The 18,888-nt window shown below is 40.7% G+C and overlaps 1 protein-coding gene across 9 annotated transcripts in view; it reads left to right on the forward strand.

The window, feature by feature from the left end:
- ARID1B (AT-rich interaction domain 1B) overlaps window positions 1–18,888 on the forward strand; it is a 336,190-nt gene that overhangs the window by 97,100 nt on the left and 220,202 nt on the right. For all 9 annotated transcript variants that reach the window (XM_086461129.1, XM_086461132.1, XM_086461135.1 and 6 more), the window contains one exon: window positions 6,061–6,171. In XM_086461129.1, coding sequence (XP_086317255.1) covers window positions 6,061–6,171 — 111 coding nt within the window. The remainder of the gene's footprint in view (window positions 1–6,060; window positions 6,172–18,888) is intronic.

Genomic DNA, 18,888 nt, shown 5'->3' on the forward strand with positions numbered 1-18,888 from the left:
TTTTGGAAAAGGAAAGGACTGTTTTGCTTTGGCACTTCTCTGAATCTGTTGACTTATCTAGTACCTGTAATGAAGATGAAGACAGAAATCAACTTGGTAAGGCAAACTATCATCTTTTGTTTCTGAGGGCACAATCCTGCCCTGGCTTGACTGCAGGGAAATAGCCACCTGAAGGAAAAGCAATCACTGCTTGCAAGCCCCAATGAAGCAACAGTCAAAAAATATCATCATGTTGAGGTTGATGCCAGCCTGTTGCTTGCCATACTTCAGGACAGCTGCTTTCCTTGTCTCCATTCAGGTTGCTGTGGTGGTGGTAGAGGGTTGGCTTGAAATGATTTACATATTCTAGTTACAAGCAGGGTTTACTCACTTCATCACGTAAACACAGACTAGCACGTTTAAGAGGATTACTAGAGTGCACTGGTAATCCACCTCCGGTGGTTAGTGCACTCTTCTTTTTTGTTGGCATAATAGGTGCTGGGACCTACAAAACAATTTTTTCCTGCAAACACCTGTTCCTTCTGTGGAATGAGACTTGCTTGCTGGTTTGTGCACAATGCTCTTCATCTGTACGATACCAATTTCCTTTTCTTCAAGGCTTTAGGTTTTTTGTTTGGTTTTTGGTTTTTGTTCCACTTCTGATTCATAAAATTCAAGACACATATAGATGCATTTCTTCTTGACCCGGGATCTTCTGCAGGAGTCCATCTACATCCTGCAGGATCTCTGCAGACCATCTGCCCAGGATTCAAGCAAATCTCTGCTCTTTTGTCTTTAGTGGATCATTCCCCACAGGGCTGCATTCTGCTGGCTGCTTGCGCGAGACTCAGTGTTGCCTTTACCCCTAGGCATAACATTTTTTCTGAGAGCAGCCTTACCTACGATATTCTTCTAACAGGTTGGCTGACCTTTGTTTTTGGTTTTGTGCTGCCAGAGAGTATACAGCTTGGGAGGTGACATGTTAGGTATTAGGGTTGGGCTAGAAGTTGGCTATATAAAGGTATGTCACCATTCTGGTAAGTAATTTTTTTTTATTGTAGCTTTTTACTGCAGAAGGTGGAAAGAGAGGAAATGTGTTTATGTATTTATCTACACAGAACGGATACTTGGTTAAGTGATAACAAGGAATGTCCTTCTGTAGCCCCTAACATATCACTTGTCTTCTTTCTGTTCCATAGTATCCTTTCAGAGATGAGTGAAATAATCTTGTATTGTAGGCCTGTGCGCTCCTCTTGGCTGCCGTACTGGGCCCTGACTTCCATTCTCAAGTGGTCTGGGGGAAAAACCTGCTTGCTTTCAATTTTGTTGTTGTGACATTGCTGTAGAATTCACTGCTTTCATACTTCAAGTCTTCTGAGGATCATCCAACTGAATCAAGAACATGAACTAAAACAGTTTTTTAATGAGTTTTTCAAATTGCAGTCTAGTATACTATTTTCCATAAATTATTTTCCTTCTATTTAACCATCATGGTACTTATCTTCCTGGGTGGTCATGTTATCCCTCTGAAATTTGTTGCAGTAGAAGCAGATGAAGCCTGAATGATATTTCTCACCCAGCCCTTCTTTAAATGTGGTTTTCCCCCAAACATTAATGTTTGCACTATGCTTTAATTTTCCATTAAAAAGAATTTAAACTATTTAATAATTAGATCTTATCTTCTTCGGCAGAACTTACAACAAATGTGCATTTCATCTACACGGTTTCAAGCATTATCAGCACTATATTCATTCAGGTTTGCAGAGAACATGTAAATGTGGACAGACTTGCTTGTTTTAAACTACGTCCAGCTAGAGAATGAAAGCATGATGCTAATTAGCATTGCACATCAAAGGGGAAAAGGTTGTCTGTCTGTGGCCTGCTCCAAAGTGATTGCAGTGCAGTTGACTTGGGCTGCAGTTTGGTGGCTGGTGGAGCTGGGCTCATGGCTGGCTGCTGCCGAAGGAGGGAAGTTTCCCTCCTCTCTTTGCTCACCTGAACCTTCTGGAGCCCAGCTCTGCTCAGTAATCTGTGATAAAGCTGGGGGGAAAGAGGTTACTTTTCTGGCAAGTTTTAAGTTGCATCGTTTCACAAGGTGATCTGATAAAGACCACTGACACAACTGAAGGGGTGCGTGTCCAACTGCAAGAATTGTGGGAGGCAGGAACAAGAGCACTGACTTTCTTGTAGGCTGGTACATTGGCTCACTTGGTCACTTTAACTCTCTCTGTGTTAGTGAAATCCCACATCAGGATTAGAGACTTTAAAAGTCTGTAAGATGAGTACAGTAACAGAGAATAAGAGGGAAGAAATTATCCTGTTTCCTCCCTTGCTCAGACTACACAAATCTTGAGCTCCGTATGCCACAATTTGCAGAGCAAGCTCAGAGTGTACAGGAGGTGACTAAGTAGTCCTGTCTCTGGATGATAAGCAATTGGTTGTTGTTACTGTTGTTACCCAAATATAATAATTGTGTATGGATTGATTTCTGAACAGCTTACCCAGTACATAAGTTTTAGGCTATGTATATGTAGGCATAGTCCCTTTTTCTTGTTTAGCTGTTTCACAGTATAAATGTTTTTTGAAAAGTCTGAAAAGTCTAAACTTCATCTATTTTGAGTATATGTTCATGACTTGCTGACTATTTGTCCCTGCGCCTTTTCTAAAATCTGATGGGGGAAACCCTGCTTTTAGTTATTTTACAACTTTGTTGACAGTTTGTGCTATAACAGCTATGATATGATTGGGTTTGTGCCAAGTTGGGAATTTCTGAGTAGAAATTTGTAGCCTTCTGTTTATAAAAGCCTGGATTTCTCTCTTACACACATGCTCTTCTTCTATGGGAGGAAGGATTTTCTGTGATTCATAAAAAATCATAAGCTTTGCTTTGAAAGCAGATGTCATTGATGGATGAAATCTTGGAAGTCAAAAGAAAAAAAAATCAGGGATCCCAGGAGAAGATTGAGACCCCACAGCAATGAGGGACTCTTCAGCCATGACTGTGCCACAACATGTGGTACATGTTCCTCTTCCCCTTATGTTCCTTCTGTTCAGTCCCCAATAAATCCATTTGTTGATGCTAGAAAGAAAAATGACCTTTCAAAACTGAAAGTGAGAATTGCCATTTCAATGCATTTCTTCAGTGACAGACAAGTTACCGTAATACTTCTGTCCTTGTTTCTTATTTATCTCTCAAAATCTGTTGTATCTACTCTGTAATATGCTGTATGTTAATAAAATTTCCTAATGCATAACTGAAGAAAGGCAGTAGGGATCTTCTCTCCTCTGTTTTTCAGGGAAAATAATACTAAGCGCTATTTTGGTTATGAAGCCAACCTCTTAGTGAAATATACTGTTATTTAATTGTCATTATGTTTAGTATATAAATGGACTGTTTTTATTGGACAATGCATATGTATAAACACATAAAATTATACACACAACCCCATGCATATTTCATCTGGGAGATTCCCATGCCTGCAACTTACTGAGAGCAAACTGATTCTTTACTTCTCAAGAGCTGCTTTCCAAGTTTCCGGTGATCCAAGTATCTAAATGGCTTTATGGAGAATCTAAGAAAGAGTAAGTGATCTCAGTCCCATTTGGAGTGCGCAGGTATCCACATCATAACAAACACAGCTGTCTGCAGTATTTGTTTCCAAACCTCATCTAGAATTGAGCAAATGGATTTGATTTTTCTGCAGTCAGAATGGAAAGCGCTATGAAAACAGTGCATTTAATAAGACAAAGGGTGTCATGTCTGGGGTTTTTAATGTGCTCTTCAGTGTGTGGAAAGACATTTCATAGATGGTCTTCAAATACCCAGGTAAAAGTAAATTCCGTTCAACACAGTGTTTCTCATGAGAAAGTGTGCTGTCTCTTCCCACTCCGGTCCCCCTGGAAATTTCAGTAGGAAGTGAGGTTAAAACCGTGCAGACATGTGGGTAGAAACATGCTTGGTACTTTGTAAGGAATTAATGGAATTAATCTTGATTTTTTTTTTTTTTTTTCCAAAAATAAAACCTGTTTTGCTGCCCAGCAAAATCCTGTAGTGTCTGTTTTGGAGGAAAAAAAAAAAGTAACAATTGTTTTTCTAAAATGACGTCTCCTAAATTGAATATTCCATTTATCCTTTTTCACCACGCTTGGTATTTCTGGGTGGTTTTTTGTTGTTGTTGTTTTAACAAGTGGTTCTTATTTGGTGTATTTTTTTAAGAATTAGGAAGAGTGTTGAACGCTGCACTGGAGGTTGAAATCTGGGATTGCTGGGTTTATTGCAGATGCCTACGCAGTGACAACCCCTGGCGTTCATGTGCGTGTGTGTCTGTGTGTGCGTGCGCGTTTTTAAATAAAAAGGAAAGCAGAGGTTTGCTCATTTGTTTGCCTATTGTGAAGCTGTCCTGCACCTTTCTACTCCTTTGTACTGGGGTGAAGGCTGCTGAATGGAGGCCTTGTGCCATTTGTTGATTTTAAACCTCACTGTTAATCCACAGGAACCTGCTGGTGTGCGCAGCAGGAGAGCTGTGTGACAAGTGGAAATCTGGGCGGGGGGGAGCATGGGGGGTCACAGGGGATAATAATCATTCAGCCATCAGCCTTTGTCACCCTTAAGCCTAATTGTTACCCTCTGCTGGTAACCACATTGAAGTGCTGGCCTTTTAAGTGTTTCTTGATTTTTACTTGGCACAGGCGTAGGGATAGAATCATTTATTGCTGGGTTTACATCATATCAGGTTTGCTGGGGTTTGTTTTTTTAGGCCCGCTGAATTTTCTGCAACCCTTAAAATTTAATTCAGGAGAGTCCAAAGGGGTGGAAGGGGCTGAATGGAAATAGTACGGTTGTTAACAAATTTCCCTCTGTCAGGAGCCGAGCTAGAAACAGAGACAGAAAGCTTTCCTGCTGCCTCGTGAAGTCTGTGCATGAGCAGTAACTGTTGATATGGACACTTGGCTGTCGGAACAGCCCTTTGCAAGCCAGCAGCAAGGTGATGTTCAGGCTGGGGTGGGGTGGGCCAGAGGACAGCTTCCCCTTCCCAGTCATGCCAGGAGGGCCTGCGTGCATTCAGGGACATGTCGACACTGAAGGTGTGAGAGTGGCTGGAGCAAACTGAACTGGTAGTGAGCTCAGGAGGGGGAGAGGAGAATTAACCCATTTCAAAACTCATTTAAGGCGAGATATCTTTTCTAGCAGTCGGGAACTGGTTCTTCAGCTTTCTCTGCCAGTTACACAAGTCGGTATTGCACTTTCTGTTGTTTTCCTTGAAGAAGTTAGTGTAGAAGCTACTGTAGTAGCTAAAATGAAGGCTGAATCTAAGGCTTTACAATGGGCAAGTATCTGTACGTATGAAGCAAGCTTGTGTTGTCGAATGGGGGATGGCATGGGGGAGGTTGTTCTGTTGCTCCCCCCACCCCTGTCTGGTGGGTGTTGTGTTAGGCCATTACCTGAGATGGCTTGGGCTTGTATAGGGAGGAAAATCCCCAGGTTGCTGGTACAGGCTTTGGACCTACTCTTGATCAAACATGCTTTCCTTCTAAACTGTCAGACACAGTGTGCCTCCAGCAGATGCATTGACTGCGTTGTGTGCTACAACCTGATAGGCAGTGTTTGCAAAGTTGTGCCAGTAGTAGTGATGGTTAATCCAGGGTTGTTATAAGGAGTGTCGTTACACAGCGTGATTACAATCTTATTTTCAAGTCCAGTCTTCCACCTGGCTCAATACTTCATCAAAATGCTTGAGAATACATCTTGGAGTAGGATGAATGTTTTGACCACTTTGTGCTTGCTACTCTTTTATGGTAAAAGGGGGTCATTAATTCAGCAGGTTTTTGTGTGTTTCCCTGTGTTCCAGTGGTAGAATTCCCTGCTGCTTATCAGAGTGTCCAGGATTTCTTTACAAACAGTGCAGGTCATAGCAGTACCTGTATGGGCCTGATACTTCCATCAAGAAGGCTTAACTAGCAAAAACTTCTGATTAAAAAAACCCATCAGCACTCAGCTGTTGTATTTTCACCCTTCTGTGATGCAGATTTAATTGTAATTACTGAGTCAGGTTAATAATTGTGTTAAAACTGTTGTTGCAGGACATGTCTCAGGAAGGCTATGGAACCAGATCTCAACCCCCTATGGCCCCAGGAAAGCCTAACCATGAAGACTTGAATCTAATCCAGCAAGAAAGACCATCGAGCTTACCAGTAAGAAACTAATGTTTGTTTCAGTATTTTAAAATACAAGTACTTCACGTAGCATTTCATTGCATCTAGGATGAGCGGATGAGAAATATTGAAAGAAGAAATACTAAATGAGGTTGATCACAAACTTTTTAAAAATCTGAGAACAGACAGCTTGTATATGAGTGGACTTTGCTTAGGCTTGTTCTGGTTCAAAATAGCACTGTTACGCACATGCATGTTTTGTGCTTGTGCACATGTGTATTTGCATAGAGGAAATGGATTGATTTTTTAGCTTTAGGAATTCCATACTTGCACAAAACAATCTGGTGAGGAAGAGGCTTTTTTTTTGTGCCCTTTTGAAAGGATTTCAGTAGATTGTGATTTAAAATACTGCTGCCAGGAGTTATTTGCTGCAAACTGAGCATCAGTAATGAGTTTTACACTTTACTTCTGCTACTGTCTATTATCTACAGAAGTCTAGATGTGGGAATGATGGTGATACTTGGGGTAGGTTGATCTTTTGGTTAGATCATTTTGGACTAACATTCATTAGTTTTTCTGAGCTCTATGAATTCTGCTGTGGGGGAAACAGCACAAATTAATATACTTTGCAAAGACACTGCAGCTACTTGTATTTTTGAAGGTCTTGTTTTGCTGTAATGGACAAAATACTCCATAGCTTTGTCTCTGTGTGTGCCCTTCGTGGTTTTGGGATTTTCTTGTTTGCTGATAGTAAAACAGCATGAATTTAAACCAACTAGAATATGTTCAGCTTAAATGATGAAAACTTTTTATAACCTATGTGACTTCTGGTTTGGAATAGTGTCATAAACATACAGGATGTTTCCTGCAGTTCAGTGGGTATGTATTCATTTGCAATTAGCAGAAGGATATCTCTGAAGAGTTTTACCTTATCAAGACACCAAATGTATTTGTGAAATCTATTAGTATGTTGTATATTTTACCTCTGGCACATGGCACTATTGTCAGTCCCTAAAAATAGGGCAATAAATATCTTCGCAGCATTTTAAAGTTTTATCTTTGGCACCTGGGAGAGTATATGTGCCACAAAATCTTTACATGATGTTTGAGACATGCATGTCTCGGGAGAAGCTGTGGAAACTGGTGTGAGAAGAGATATCCCTTTGGTTTGAACCCGCTATTAATTTGACAGTTTTTCAGGAAATCTCTTTTAAAAAGACTCATTTCTCTGAACAGGTCTCAGAAGTGAATACTGGCAATTACCTTAAAAATAATAGCTACTAAGGATGTGAAACTGTTTTGGCAACAACTACCTACTTAAAAAAGCAGTGATATTAAACCGGACTTTTTACCTACAAGTTTTTCATGAACAGTGTTTATTAGGGTAGAGGGAAGTGAAGTTATTTATCAACTAATGTTCTGCTAATTTGCCTGTGTTTTTTCTTAAACGATTGTCCTATTTTTAATCCATGCTCTGTCCTACCTCCATCATCATGATATCTAAGGAGAGTATTGGGTATTATCTGTGTCCCTGAGTGCTTGATATATTTAGTAGCTTATTATTGTTCTAGGTATGAGTAAGCTAGTAGTATTAACAGTGAATATTAACCATTTTGGCCACATAGCTTAAACTCTTAAGTTGGTCCCAAATGCTGTTATTGAGATACTTCATTACTGAAAAGCTTTGATACGTAATCAGAGAGCAGTTCATCTACTCAAAACCCCTGCTGTTTGGATACAGAGAGGAAATGGGAGGTATTATCCTTTTGTATTGTGTTTTGGTTTGGGCTTTTGTGGGTTTTTTGTTTGGTTGATTGGTTGAGTTTTTGTTTTATTTTTCAAATTTAAAAACAACTGCAACCCTTTGTGGCGACAAGGCTTCTTTTGGTAGTGTAAGTAAACTCCCAATCATCTTGCATCCAAGGAAAATGTCTTGGAAATGAGGAACAATCTATACATCCAAAGTATGGTGAGCATGATAAATGCTTTAATATAACTCTGGGGTATGGATGTCTTGACCATAGAACATGGTGGCTTTTCCCTGGAGTTCAAGAGTTATGTATTCAGTTTTCGACTGCTTACAAAAACCCACGATCACTATCCCTTGTTTAGTATTCCTAGTTATAGCGTCATTTTGGGATACTAAATATGACTACTTAAGCTTGTTTTCAAGATAATGCTGTTCTTCAGGGTAGTAGTCAGTAAGTCGTCTTTGTACAGTGAAGCTTGAAATGACAGCAGTGGCGTTACGCTCTTAATAAAATTCGGTTATGTTTTGTTCCATGGTATTCTGGAATTTATACAATTTGTCCGTTATTTTTTTATTTCTTAAAGGCATTGTGTAAAATCACAGCAGCTACATAGCAAGCTTCTATGTGTGTCTAAAAACAACAAAAGAGACGTAATACTAAGTGGTGAATAGTGTTCTCTGATGTGGCTTTGAAAAAAAGAGTTTCCCTTTGATGGATTTGAAGAGGAGCTGGCCACTTTCTGTGGCACTGAATGCTGGCTTGTGTCATCCTTTGGGGGAGTTTTTTCAGCAGGTTTGTGTCACAGTAAGCACAGCTAAACAGCTCAATAGTTCTTCGCTTCCTTCACACGTTGTATATAAAAGTCCTGGCATGAATGTTCCCATAAAGTTCAAAGCGGACAAATTTGTAATGTGGGTTGGTAACAAATAGCTACAAACAAAATATGGTTTTATTAGCTACTTCTAATGGCCTGTTAGATTCTGTGCAGTGCTTGATTTCCTTCTAACTGATATCTGGAGGGTTTGACCTGTGTGTCTCTGACCGTGTGGAGTCACTGAGAACCCAAATGAAAAGTAGCACAGAATAGTGCTCCGAGCACTCTTGTTGGGGTCACAATTGGAAGGAAAACGCGTGCTTTTGAGAAAACACGGGAATTAAGTACTCTGTGAAGGAAAGGAAGTCATAAACAGAAACTGTTCGCTATTAGAGCGGAGGAATAAAGGGGGAGAGGCCTGAATGAAATTGTCTGGAGAACAGCTACTACAGAACACATTTATTGAGACTTAAGGGATAATAGCAAAACCCACATTTCTGCTATTGTGAGAAAGCTAGAGCAGACTTAGAGGAAAAAGCTTTCAGATTATTTATCTGCAGAGTTCTTGTGGTAAAGGAGCTTGTGTCAGCAGTAGGCCCTGTGTGTGTGTCTATGAACAATAATCCTTTATTTTCTCTTTAATGAGTAGTTTTGTAGATGTTCACATTGGATTGTGTTGACAGAATGAAGAGCCGAAAATGTAAATTAATTAGAGTTCATGAGTATGAAAGTAATTTCAGGTAGGCATTGGTGGTTTTGCTGTTGGTTTGTTTTGTTTTAATAAGGTCCTTTTTTGCCCAGTGTGAGGTGTGCTTATTTGAGGTATGAGGTCAAATGGCCTACCTAAGGTTGCCATGCTTTTGAAACACGGATTTCTGCTAATTTTGTCTTGTTGCAACCTACAGGTAAAGTTCTGTGGCTGCTTGAGCCGTTGTACGCCAGGGTAGTTGCAGTCCTGACACATGCCCCACAACATGCCGACTGTGCTGTCCCATCTCCTCCACTGTCACTCCTCAGGCCAGCCAGCAGATTTGACTTGGGGAATTCAACCAGCTGAGAAATAATCACTCTCTCTATTTCTGGGTTAGTTTTTGACTGAACCACTATGTAATTGCATGGGCATCAACAGTGCCTTAGAGATGGGAATCAGAAGCTTTGGGAAAGGGGACAGTGGGGACTGCAGCAGCTTTGCTTTTAGCCACATCCTAAAAGACTTTGATCTTGGTGGAAGGGTTTAAGATGCTGTCATCCTGTCAGCTGAGACATGGTGCCACAGTAGATCTCAGTGTTCACTGTCGGGCCCTGCTGCAGTCACGGAGCGCTGAACAGACAGAAGACAGTTAATTTCTTTTTGTAAGGTAGGTTTTCTGTCAGTTTACATCCCTGAGCTGTTTAACAGTGAGTGCAAATCCACGTGAGCATGTGTGGCTGGAGGCCGTGGGGAAGATGGGCTTGTGGTGGCCCTCAGCTGCATTGGTGTCAACTGTAGGGAAATTGTGGTCTCAGTGGTCTAACTTGGCTCAGGTACATCTTGTGTTTACTGGAGGTCATGCAGTGTTGATAGGGGAAGGTTGTATCTGGAGTTGAGGGACTCGGTGCTTTACTAGGTCACTCAGAGTTCTGAGTTCATGGATTAATTCTATGACATCACTTACTCATTGGGTCTTTCCATGGAGTCAGAACAATTTCTATGCACAACAAAATAGTAGCTAGCAATTAAGGTAGAATGCTGCTTGTATCTTGTGCAGTGCCGTGACCTGAGAAGTTTGGTTGTGGTTCTACAATGTCTATAGCTCTATGAGCTTCAGTGTCAGGTAGGTCTCAAATAATACATACTGTTGCTTGGACAGATAAACATTTTAAGTTGCCAGTTGCTTTGTTTCATTATGCTTTGTACTGTGGAAAGCAGTACATCAGCAATCCCTTCCTGATTTTATTAACTGCTTCACAGTTCTGTTTTACCTCATTTTAATGAGCCTCTGAAGGATGTTTTGAGTGCTGGACAGTCATTCCTCTGGTCGGCACGCCTTTTTCATTGTAAAAGGAGGGTACTAAATTAGATTTCAGAGGACCTCTGTTGAGAACTAGTTGTGAACTAAATGCAAGACTAGATATACTTGGCTGACGGAACAACATTATTTCAGATTCATCTTGATAGGTGGAGGCTGTGAGGAAAGTACATGGGATGGTTTGGGAATCCACTTTCCCTGCTTCACTTCTAGAATATGAAGTAGCTTGGAAAGTCATCTTGAGCAACAGCACTCCTTGAACAAATGCCTTTAATGGCTGAAATCTTAATACACCAGGAAAACAGTCTCCAGCATTATTTGAGAAACGGTGGTTGAGAGTTAGCAAGAGATACCTCTTCTTTTCTCAGAGGTTAAACTACGGGGACGAGGGACTCCGGTGACATTTTTACAGAGCTTAATCCAGTAAGCCCAAGTCATGATCAAGGTTGTGAGCACTACCGTAATGTAAATACTAATTACCACTGTAGCCCCTCTGGTAAGGACAAATCAGTACTAAAGGAGTAGTAGTAGAGCAATACCCCCCCCTTTTTTTTTTTTAATCCTTGTTGGATTATTTGCAGCTAAACAAATTAAAAAGCTTGATCTAAATTTAATATTTTAAATATCAGAAATATTGCTTCTGATTTGAGAAAGGAGGGAGGGTAAAAAAAATAAATTTGTAAATTGCTTCTTGGTAATTTTTGGGAGGCAAATGCAGTTGCCAGTTGATAGATGCATGTGTAGTACATGATAGCAATTCTGTCGTGTAGTTATTTGCTTCTATTCATGTCTCCATCTGGAAATAACTGTTTGGGAGTGTGTGAAACCATGAACAAGAAGGAAATGTGAGTATGTAATACTTGTGAATAAAATTTCCATTGTTTTTACATCAAGTAGGATAGGACTGGTGTGCCTCTTTCCCACTTTCCTTTCTTTTTTACTGCAATGTTGTAAAATAACTGAATGATCTTGTTTTCCTTTGTTTGGGTCAAGAAATTTTAGCTGAAAATTGTTACTCTGTGAAAGAAGATTATTGACTCAACAAGCCTTCAATTTTCAGTGAATAACACTCCCACCCTCTAGCTTCAGTAACATGTGGTGCATGCATTCTATTTTAAAGTGCAGACTGTAATTTAAAACTGAGGCAGTTTGATGCCCCACTGAACTTTGTTTAAGCCCGGAATAAAAGCAAAAAAGCTTCAAGTTGCAAAGAAGTGACTAAGCTTTCTCAAAGGCTTTTCTTAACCATAATGCACAGAGTTGGAAAAAGTTGCTGTTTTTTCCAAGTAATTTTAATTCTAGATCAAGTGCCATTGCTAGTTTGGGGTTTTTCTTCTCACCATTCCATGTAATAAACCTGTAAGTAGAACAAGGTTCATACAACATGTGTGTAGAGGTATCAAGTGTGTGTATTTCAGTGTGTTTCTGAGGTGCAAAACGTGCTCTGCTGTTGGTGCTGGTGCAACAACAGAGATTCTGTACATGGCCTCCTGTTTGTGTCCTGGTGTTGGTCAGACTAGTGGGTCAAATCCAGTGCGAGCCACTGCAGTGCCACTGACATCGGTGATGTTATCGGGGGTGATGAACCTGCACTGTGCATGCCGTTGAAAACCTTAGCCCACTTAGTGTTCACGCACATTTTATGTTTGACTTCACTGAAGCCAGGATTTCATGTAGGTGATCAAACTGATTCATTGTCCGAGAGACATTCAGTTCAAGTCATGTTTTTGGGGAAAAGTACAATTGAAGTAGTGCAGAGCAGCCCTTGGCATTTGTTGTCCACGTAGGGTTAAACTGAAACATTGAAATCAAAATTGTTTGTTCTTGAATTAAGTATTCTTGCTACTAAAATTAAAATTTTTAATGTGAAGAGAAGGTCCTGTTGTTACTCATCTGTGTTTTGTGCTTTACAGGATTACTTGGTTTTGCTTGATAGATTGGTTGTATTTATTTAAAAAACAGTGTTAGGTTGTTATTGAAGTATAAAAACTAATTTCACGAAGTACTGTAAAAAAGACTTAGCTATTCCATCACCTTTTCTGACTTCAAAACACTCTACAATGTTTACTATATCCCTGTAATAACAAAATTACTGATTTAGGTTCTAAGTAAATTTACAAATGAAAAAAGAAATATTTAGTCTGACCTCTACATGAAACTTATGTGGGAAACCTGCTAAGGAATTACAGATCCCAGTAGTGGTTAAGGTTGCAAAAACTTGTATTTAAATAGGCCAATATTGTCCTAAGTGGAATATTAAAGTATTAGTAGCTTTTTTCCTGCAATGTTTTTTGAAACCATGAGGAGTTGCGTCAATGTACTTTATACCTCAAAATACCAGGACAGTATAGGTGTTGACTCAAGAATTAAAGAAACTAGATGTAATTTAGGTGGTTGAAGCATTTCCCACTCCCCCCCCCCCTCCCCGTTCCAGTTGTTCCTTCCCCCAGAGGCTGCTGCCTCCATACCTGGACTGGCTGAACTGCGCTTGTGATAGCCCCTGAACCACCAAAGCTGCAGCTTGAAATGAGAGGCAAGCTGAAAGCCCCCAAGGTTACTTTTATATGCAAGGCCATAAACGGTAGTAGCATGGGTGCCTCTGCACGCATGGCTCAGATGTACCTGCTGCAGGGGCAGTAACTGCACTAGCTGTCCTTTTAATCTGCCTAAACTTCCAAGTCAATGCTTTTAGGTTCTGCGTTTGGGAATCTAGCTCTAAAATGGTAGAGAGTTTTTGGATTTGGGGATTAATTTTTATTTTTTGAACATTTTACACAATGTGTGTACATATATATAGTGTGTATGAAAGCATGTATGTCTTATCTGCTTGGTTATTTGTAAATTTTGAGTTGATAGCATACTATAAATTCCAGAGCTTAATATATTCACTGGTGCATGTCTCTGTTCATGCCTGTGTGAACATTGGGATTACAACGCAGAAAGTAAGACAAAAGAGTATTACTCACTTGAATACCATTTCAGGAAGTACCTGAGACACTTTAATGTTTTCTTTCTCCTATTTTTACCACAAGTATTCCTGTACGATAGGATTTTGTTTTTTTCTGGACTGACTCCTTTACTTGTGCTCACCAACTGTTTTGAAGTGTGACCTCAGCTTCATAACCTTGACTAGACTCACTAACTCATTCTGACCAGCAACATCTGAAGCCTAGCAGTAGATGCCTTTTCTTTTTCTTCTACTATCCATTCCTGTTTGCTGGGAATGTGTTGGCTTCTGGTGCTATTGTCGCAGCTTTCATGTCAAAAAAAGTTACCAGTCTTTGATGTGAAGCTCACTTCTGAGTGGTCCTGGTCAGCTTTGCTGTTTCTGTATAGGCAGTTGTTTGTGCCGTCACGGTCAATAGTGTTAAGATTAGGCCAGGTTTCGCAGTGCTTTGCCTGATTGCTTATGGTGTATCCATAATTGCTGCGGATTTCGGGTACCATCATAATGCAAATGGGAAGTGTTTGTAATGTATTATTTGTTTTGTAGTACTATGTTGGAATCCCATAAAGTCAGTCCTGTAGCGTGTGAGACTATGCACATGTTTTGCTTTATTTGAGGTTTGGAACAGGTTTTAAAATTTCTCTCAAATGTATTTTCTTGAAACCTGATGTCTTGTAATGCTTAAGCCTCTGAAACCTTCCTTCCTTTGCTGCAGCCATACATCTTAGATTCACTATGAAGTCTTCCCTTGAAGACAGCGATTCATGGTGCCTTTTTGTAGAAACTGTGCTATATTGTGCTGTATGTGAGAAGTGCTTCTGAAGTGTATTACATGTAAATAGGCTTCCATTATCAACTTACCTTTAAAAAAAATTTTACATACACACACTAAATGAGGGAGGCTTCTACATTCGTCTTTGGAAGGCATTATACTTGCAACTCACTGCATCAGTTTTCCTTAACGTCATGCAGATTATTCTGTACTGTTTCCCACACAATTTCAAACACAGTTCCTCCCACAGGACTTTATAAAGAGGGTCTTGTTTGAATCGGCAATGTGTTTTCGGGGGCTGAAGCATTGTAGTGTGTTGAAACCAAGATAGAAAAGCTGATAACATCAGGAAAAGGCTACTTTCATTTCCCAGTATTTAGGCTTTTGATCTCTTTCCTTCCATGCAAACGATTGCAGATGACCCTTTTAATCATCTCAACCTGTGAAATGACACTTATTGTGTTAAATTGGAATTAGGACCTGATTTGAGGCACATTTGAATAATTGCATTAGTATAGGAAAATATGCCATTCTGGATCATTTATTTCACATCATAGTTAAGTGGCATGAATTTATAACTCAATGTGTGGTGTTGGGGTTTTGTTTGTGGTTTGTTTTTTCTTTCCCCCTTCAAGGCGGAAATTCACTTAATAGTTTATCTTCCACCGTGCTATTGAAGTTATCATTTTGGGAAGTAATATAAAGATAAGCATACATGGGAGTTTGTATTTGTATGTTTGCATGTAGTAATACATTATGCATCAGTAAGCTTTAGTAAAGTTTGCTGAATACACAGTAGCGGACCTAGTTTGGAATAAAGCTTGTTTCATGCCCTGGCATAAGGTGTAGATTCACCTGTACCTTTAGAGTATCATAGATGATGAATTTTGCCCGTGTGTTTTGCACAAAAGGTAGTACAGAACATTATTTTTGTTTCTTAAACTGCAAACTATATGATGGTCAATGCTTGCTTTTGGAAAATATGGAAATAAAGGACGTGGAGGTGAGCTGGGGTTTTTAGACTTGTTAAAACCGAAATAACTTAGCCAGATTTTATAGGCAGATAAAATGGTGTATGGATTAAGTACAGACATTCATTGGCCCTAGTGAACTAGTTCATTACGGCACAGGATAAAACTTCATGCAAACTCTTACCTTTTGCTTTTTGACTTTTACAGTGAATTGAAAGCCTTACCAGTTTTTTGTATGATACTGCAGTGGAGATGGAAGAAAAATTCCAGATTATCTCCTTCCCATATTTAATTTACAGACCATGTCAAGATTTTAATAATAGGGCTTAATGAAAGCATCATAAAAATGTCATTTTTTCCATCCTGTTTATCATATCATTAGACACCTACATGAAAGCAGGAAAAAAGTAAGTTTGTTCAGTGCAATTTTCAGCACAGTTCTTCAGGATTTATTGAAATAAAGCTGTAAAATTTTAGAATACGTGTTTGGTGGTGGTTTGGTTTTTTTAAGTAACATCTCATAGTTGTGGCTTCATGTTGGATTCTCTCATAGTTCATTTTCTCTCCATCTTCATTCCTTTCTTTTGCTTATGCCTTTAAAGAAGATTTAGGAAGACTGTATGTACACATCACTAGTGTTTTTAAATGACTGCTGATTCTTCCTGCATGGCTCATTAAGACATTTTGCTCCACTGGAAATCACAGTAACAGCCTTTTTGTTCCTGTTCTGAGGTATGATGATGTACAATAATTTTTTTGGCTCTCAAAGTCTTTGGCTGCTTCTGGCCAGAGGGTTGTTCCAGTGCTTAGACCACAGCTCGGTGTGAGAGGGACTGTTTGGGCTACCTGCAGAGTTGTCTTTCTCCTCTGCAAAGAAACAGAGGTCAGGTATCAGATCCTATGAAATGCTGAGAAGTGCACCCATGCACATATTCACATATACTTAAAAACATTTTAGCTCTTTAATTTTTGCTGGTTAGAGCCAGTGACTTCTAGTGCCTGCCTTTTAATGCCTGTATTCACAGCAGTACAGGTCAGATTGAGGTCAATCCTGTAAATCCTTTACCTTATTTTTGCAAGAAAAACAAACTTTTGCCTCCTGTATAATAATTTTGATCACTTGACCTCCATTTCCATGGAGATATGATCAGAGAGCTATAGTCAGCTAGCCACGCAGACTAAGAACTATCTTTTGTCACTTAGTGTGCAGTGAAACTACAGATTTGAAGAGTAAATTAAAGGATCTATACGTGTGTGTCGTGTGTCATCGCCCCCCCCCCCAACCATCCACATCCATTAAAAATGTAACTTGGAAACAAAACATGGGATCAGCTACACAAAGGTGTTTTTTTTTTTAAAAAAATGTTTATTTAAAAGAAATACCAAAACAACAAAACCCTCAACTTTCTTTAGTCTTTAACTCTTAAAATTATTGCTTTTCCAGCAATCTAAGGCATTCTACGTACCTTTCTATGTATATTTGAATTCCTCAGAGACTCCCGATTCCTGTGTGCTTAGTTTAGATGACATGGACTCAGTTTTGTCAAAAGCTCGATTTTGTAGCCCGCAGCACTCATACATTCATGATTAAACATGTGCAGATTGGGCAGCTAATGCTCCTCCAAATTCAGTCTGGGGTTATTGATTCAGGGTCACGCATAGGATCCAGCTCGCATTCGTGAGCAGTATGTACCTCCCAGTCTTATCAGGGTAAGTGACAAAACCCAACAGCAAGTGTTGGCCTGTGTTGGACTGGGAGAACATGGTTCAGGAACATGGTCTGGTGGCGTGTGCTGTTGCTTGCCCAGCAGCACCCGTGGCCCAGTCAGCTGAAGGGCTGACATGTATTCTTAGAGTGAAGCATGTGTTCATGTTCGCTGGCTAACTATGCTTCGTACTGCTTCGTATTTGGAGTTTAGATCTCTGAACACTACTGGGCTCTGTCAGGAGGGAAGGTGCCTTTCTGGTACAGATAAAAAAGCTCATGGTACTTCACGGCCTGGAGAGAGGGAAGCAAAGTGTCTCCATTACTGCAGAACAGGGTTGGGTTTCCTTCAGAGTACGTAATAACCAAGTTACAGATGTAATGCCATTTAGATTATATATATCTCTCTGTATATATTAGCATAAGTATATTTCAAGGTGTTGGGTTGTTTGAGGATCTGTCTTTTCTGCAACTTCTCTGTCTCCTAAGGGCTTTGCAGGGTAACCCAACTTTAGTAAGCCAAAAGGGAGTATATTACTGTTATCTTGGTTTCGGTACACAGTCACGGTGCTGTGGGGAACACGGCACCTAGGAGAACAACTGCACTCCCCACTGAAGACTCAGTGAAGCGGATTTAAACAACAAAATGCATCTGAGATTGAATTTGTGGCTTCCGGGGCAGCACACCCCACTATTACTAGACTACAAGGCCTGCTCTATAGATTGATTTCTAAGTGGGTATTTTTGTCGCTCTTAATAAGAGCATATTGATGAGACAACAGTGCACAAGCTAAGTTAATGTCTGTTTTTTTCTGCACAACTATTACTCTTTATGGCCAGTATCCACATAGGGGTAAAACTTGAAAGTGAGCTTTCTCCTTCCCTGCAACGGTTTTCTCCACTGAACCGATCTTGCAAGCATCCCTACTGTTTTCATGTAAGACAAAAAAGTGAAACGCACTTGTTGTCGTTGTTGGAATGACACTAAAATTAAAAGCGTGGTGATTGAGCAAGCCCAGGTTCTCCCTCCTTCCCGGGCGAAGGGGCTCGGCCGCCCGCTCGCCCCTCGGAGCGGCGCCTGGCAAAGGCAGCCGTAGGAGCTCTACGAGGTGGCTTAGCGAGGCCCCGGGAGCGATCGTCCTGCTCCGCAGCCCCGCGGACTCGGCGGCGGGGGAGGGCGGTGGTCGCCGCTCCCGCTGTGGCCGGGCACGGGGCACGGGCGGGCAGGGCCCCGCGCTCCGCGCCGCCCCTCAGGCCGGGGGGTGGGGGGGCTCCCCAGGGCCGGCCGGGCGGCGGTTCAGGCCGCCTCGGAACAGTGCTGGGCATTTTTATAATTGATCATCAGCTGACACCGCCCGGGCAGAAAGCTCTCACCGCTCCCTCTGGCTGCTGGAAGTCTGAAATTACATCTTTGTCTTTGAAGTCGGGCGCACTGTTAGCGTCGCCATGGCGACGGGGCGGGTAATGGCCTCCGCCGAGCGGAGCCTGGTATTTAGCGCTGAGCGCGGCCCTGCACAGGGGCCTCGCTCTCCAGAGCGGTTACTGAGCTGTCCCCTGTTAGAAAATGTTTAAAATTTGCGTTTTTACGTGGCCTTACCAGGTTAATAGTCATGGTTTATTTCGTTTTAACTGCAAGGATAGAAGCATTATTCCATTAAACGGGTAGCTCCCCCCCCCCCTTTGGTTTATGCATTATTAACACAAGCTTTCCTGGTTTGCTTGTAACATTTTATAGGCTCTTTCAAACATGTAGTCAGATTTGCTCTGTTGCTCTTTTATTTTTCAGG

The sequence above is a fragment of the Leptosomus discolor genome, chromosome 2 (genome assembly GCF_034619465.1).
Source record: "Leptosomus discolor isolate bLepDis1 chromosome 2, bLepDis1.hap2, whole genome shotgun sequence".
In the NCBI taxonomy this organism is placed as follows: domain Eukaryota; kingdom Metazoa; phylum Chordata; class Aves; order Leptosomiformes; family Leptosomidae; genus Leptosomus; species Leptosomus discolor.